The sequence below is a fragment of the Elephantulus edwardii genome, unplaced genomic scaffold, assembly GCF_000299155.1.
Source record: "Elephantulus edwardii isolate Elephantulus edwardi_28Jun2011 unplaced genomic scaffold, EleEdw1.0 scaffold00027, whole genome shotgun sequence".
NCBI classification, from domain to species: Eukaryota; Metazoa; Chordata; class Mammalia; order Macroscelidea; family Macroscelididae; genus Elephantulus; species Elephantulus edwardii.
This window is the reverse complement of record NW_006399777.1, coordinates 18,915,083-18,919,134: the sequence shown is the minus strand read 5'-3', so window position 1 is coordinate 18,919,134 and position 4,052 is coordinate 18,915,083. Positions and strand designations below refer to the sequence as shown.

General features: G+C 44.5%; 1 protein-coding gene across 1 annotated transcript; it reads left to right on the top strand.

Moving 5' to 3' along the window:
• The first annotated feature begins 871 nt into the window (after nt 1-871).
• On the top strand, nt 872-1,102 carry LOC102861130 (cAMP-dependent protein kinase inhibitor gamma-like). Its single transcript, XM_006883384.1, has one exon. The coding sequence runs from the start codon at nt 872-874 to the stop codon at nt 1,100-1,102; it is 231 nt and encodes a 76-aa protein (XP_006883446.1).
• The last annotated feature ends 2,950 nt before the right edge of the window (nt 1,103-4,052 follow it).

Here is a 4,052-nt window from a genome sequence, read left to right as displayed (position 1 = left end):
AGTGCAAAAGAGTTTCTTCCAACATTCATCTCCCTTTTTTCTTCCTCTCGCTAGTAACAGTAACAAAATGTAACAGGATAAAAAGTAATAAATGTTAAGGAGGATGTGAAGAGTTTGAAACTCACATGCACTGCTGGTGGGATGGGAGAACGGTGTAGCAACTCTGGAAGACAGTTCCCACTTGACCTACGTATTCGACTGCTAGGTGTATATCCCAAGGAAATTAAAACTGAGACACGAACAGAGGCATGTACGCCTATCTTCATAGCAGCATTGTTCACAATAGCCAGAAAATGGAAACAGCATAAATGTCTATCAACAAAAGAACAGACCGAGAAACTGTGGTACTTTCACACAGTGGAATATTCAGCACTAAGGAACAATGATTTTGTAAAATATTATTATGAGGGAGTTTAGAAAATATTATGCTGCCCTTAAACAAATGAATGGATAGAGAAGCTGTTGTGTATTCACACAATGGAATATTACGCAGTGCTGAAAAACAAAGAACTCATAAAATACTATACAAAATGGGTCACCCTGGAGGATATGCTGAGTACAATATCTCAGTCACAAAAGGAGAAAGACTGCATAATGCCACTGTTATAAAATAGGACTGATATTAGGGGTTGGGAGGAAACTAAGAAAACAGAGGATAAACAATAAACATTCCATTGAAACAGATGAGGGAAAAAACTGTTTAGACCAGGCAACCCCGGGGAGGCACTGCCGGTGGCCCGACCGTGGAGGCGGTGGGGCTGCAGCTTTTTATAAGTTCTGCATTGATTAACCAACCACAGAAAATCTGAAGAGGTGGAAGGAGGCAGAAGAAATTAAACCAGGCCCGAGAGCAATGCACCAGGCATGATGGATGGAGGTCCAGTCCTCCTACTTGGACTTCATCTCCTGTGACCGGACAGGATGTTGGAACGTGGTACCCGATGTCCAGGGAGACTCTGAAGCCGTGAGTGTGAGGAAGCTGGCAGGAGACAGGGGCGAGCTGGCCCTCGAGGGAGCAGAAGGACAGACAGAGGCGAGCACCCCAGACAAGGCAGCGAGCACCCAGCCTGAGAGCAGCAGCGACGGGAGCCCCTCGTCCTGAGTCTGACCTTTTTGGAGGAGGTAGAGAGACCTGCTGTCCCTCATGAGGGGGAGCCTCTTCTGAACCCTGTGTCCCTGGAAAGCCTGCCCCCCACCCCAGGCCCCAGGCTAGACTGAGTGGCCACAGGGCCTGCCCTGGGAAAGCCCTTTGCCCCACCCGGGCTCCCCACGCCCACCCCACGGGCTCCCCGCACCCAGCTCTCTCTCCAGATGTTAACTGAAGGATGTTATTTATTCAGCTGGGGCTGGGACTTGGCTGGGTCCTGCCTGCCAGAGAGGCTCCCCTTTCCATGGGAGGCCTGGACAGGGACCACATCCCAACACCAGCCCCTTCTCCCCACCCGAGACCTTCGGGGACAAGACCTTCTTATCCCTTTTTTTTAAAAGTTCTTTTAAACTTTTTTGGCCCTTCCCCCCCATAAAAGGAGAGAGCTGACAATGGATTCCCTTTTATTTGGAAGCTATTTTAAGCTAAGCCCATTGGCCATCTATGCACCCTTCTGCCAACCCACATGTAGGGAAGGGATTCTGTACTCAAACCTATCTGACCAACAAGATAAGTGGCACTTCGTACCTGGGAAATAAACACAGATGGTTTGAGTGAAAAAAAAACCAAACAAAAAATCACAAAAAAACCCCTCAAATATTTAAAAAGAGTATATGATTAGGCCTATTCTGCATGACAATAGCCCAGAATAAGAGGGACATAGCAATGTGAACTGGCGTGGGGGAGGAAGGAAATTGTGCAACAATCAACGAATGAATTGATTTTTTTTTAAAGAGAAAAATGAACTGAGGAGGGGTAGAGAGGAAAAGCTGCAACAAAGAATGAATGGAAATCCAAGTTTTCTGTAAATATCACTAAAATCACAATAAAAATAATAAAAATAAATGATGCTGAGTGAAATAACTCAGTCACATAAGGACAAACACTGCATAAAACCATCATTGTAAAAATAAGAGAACTAGTAAGATAGGAATAAAAGTCGAAAAGGGGAAGGGGCGGGGGCAATTGCCAGGATAGCAGTTTTGTGGGCAGACAGAGGGGTGAAGGAATAGGAGAGATCTAATTGAATCTGGGGTAGTAGTAGCCACAGACCAATGGCGATTAATTTTATAAAACCCAATGGATATGAATGACTGTATGAAAACAAGGTGAATGAAGGACTGTGTGAAACACAATGTACCTGAATAAAACGCAATACATGCAAATTTGGTGTGTAATCCGACATAAAAAATACAAACCACACTGGCAAAAAAATGAAAAGTTGCGCAAATACATGAGTATCTTCTAGACTTCACACCATTGCTGCTTACAAACTTCTCTGCATTCAGACAGTAAGGAACTCCTGCAGTGCAACACACACACCGTGAAGATTAATCATTGACTGGTTACCTGATCAATACAGCTGTTTGTGTGAAGAATGGGAAGTGCCACCGAGGAAGAGGAATCACTGGACTTGGGGCATCTGTCTCACTGGGAATGCACTCATCGGGCAACTTGACATTTTCAGCTCTGCTTACATGTCTAGAAAGGCCTTAGTACTAAGATGACACTCTCAAAAGACTTAAATGCACAGGAGAATTCACAGATAAGGACACTGTGAACAATGAGGATCAAGTGCAATTCAGTTGGGCCAGAGAAACAAAGCCTAGTCGTATAGTGGTTAACAAAACACACTTGCACCATATTAAGAGAAAAACAGAAGAGATTGTCCATCTTTCTCTTATAAAGTGGATGGTGGATTCGAACTGTCAGCCAGAGAGGTTTGGCCTTTGAGTCAGCAGTGCAACTCCCTACAGGCTACACCACCACCAGGACTCTAATAACAGAAAATGGTTTCAAGAAGTAGGGAGTAGGCTGGAAATCTTTCAGAGAGGACACTGAATGTTTTACGCTTGAAGCAGTAGGTGGCTTTGAACTGCTGATTAGGCTACAGGGCAGAGCTTCTATATATAGGAAATGGCTTGTGGGCTGTAAACACTAGCAATTCCACGTTGGTGGGTCAGCTTTCAGGACAGAGGTATTTTCTGACTCACTTAACTGCAGAGACAGGTAAGTCACAGGTAAGGCAGCTGACCGCTGGCTTCTGAACCTGGTGGGCCCAAGGTCAGCAAGGAAAAGGGCAGGTGATGGTTCAAAAGAAAAGAGCTGGAGATGTTGGGCCAAGCCTCACAGATGGAGTGAAAGGTTGTTTCACCTCCAGGGTTTACACACACACACACACACACACACACACACACACACACACACGTGCATGCGCGCGCGCGCGGTGCTGTGTGCCACCCAGCTAGAACTGACTCATAGGTGACACTCTTACGGGTTTCCAGAGTTTGTAAATCACGTGGGAAGAGATGGTCCATCCTTCTTTTCTTTTTCTCAGGAGCAGCTGATGGGTCCAAGTGTGGCCAGGTGCTAAGAAGCTGCTCTGCCAATCCAAAGGACAGCAGTTCAAATCTATCAGTCACTCTGCAGGACAAAGATGGGCAGTGTCCTCCTGTGTATCTTACAGCCTCTGAAACCCCGCTGGAGGGTCAGCTGTGAGTTGGTTCAGAGTTGGTGGCATACACCGAAAATATATTTACATAGATAGATAGATGACAGATAGATAGATATAGATACACAGATATATCTATATATATATAGATATACATAGATATATATATAGATACATATATATACACATAGATCCATGTTTACTCAACACTCCTCCATTCATAGCTGAATTCAGAGTGCATTTTCTAAAGCTGCATATTATGTGGGAGGAGACTGTCCATGTCTCTCCTGTAGAGCTGCTGGTGAACTTGAACTGAAGAAAAATGTTCTCTTTTTCATTTGACAGATCAGTTTCCTGTGAACTAGGTCACCAGGACCCATCGACATATTTTTTTGCCTTTTAAACATGTTTTTAAAATTCTTTTTCATTCAATTATTCATATACACTTTGCTT

What these genes read in the sequence shown, in the direction of transcription:
- LOC102861130 (XM_006883384.1), top strand. Translation starts at nt 872, where the DNA reads ATGGAGGTCCAGTCCTCCTACTTGGACTTCATCTCCTGTGACCGGACA.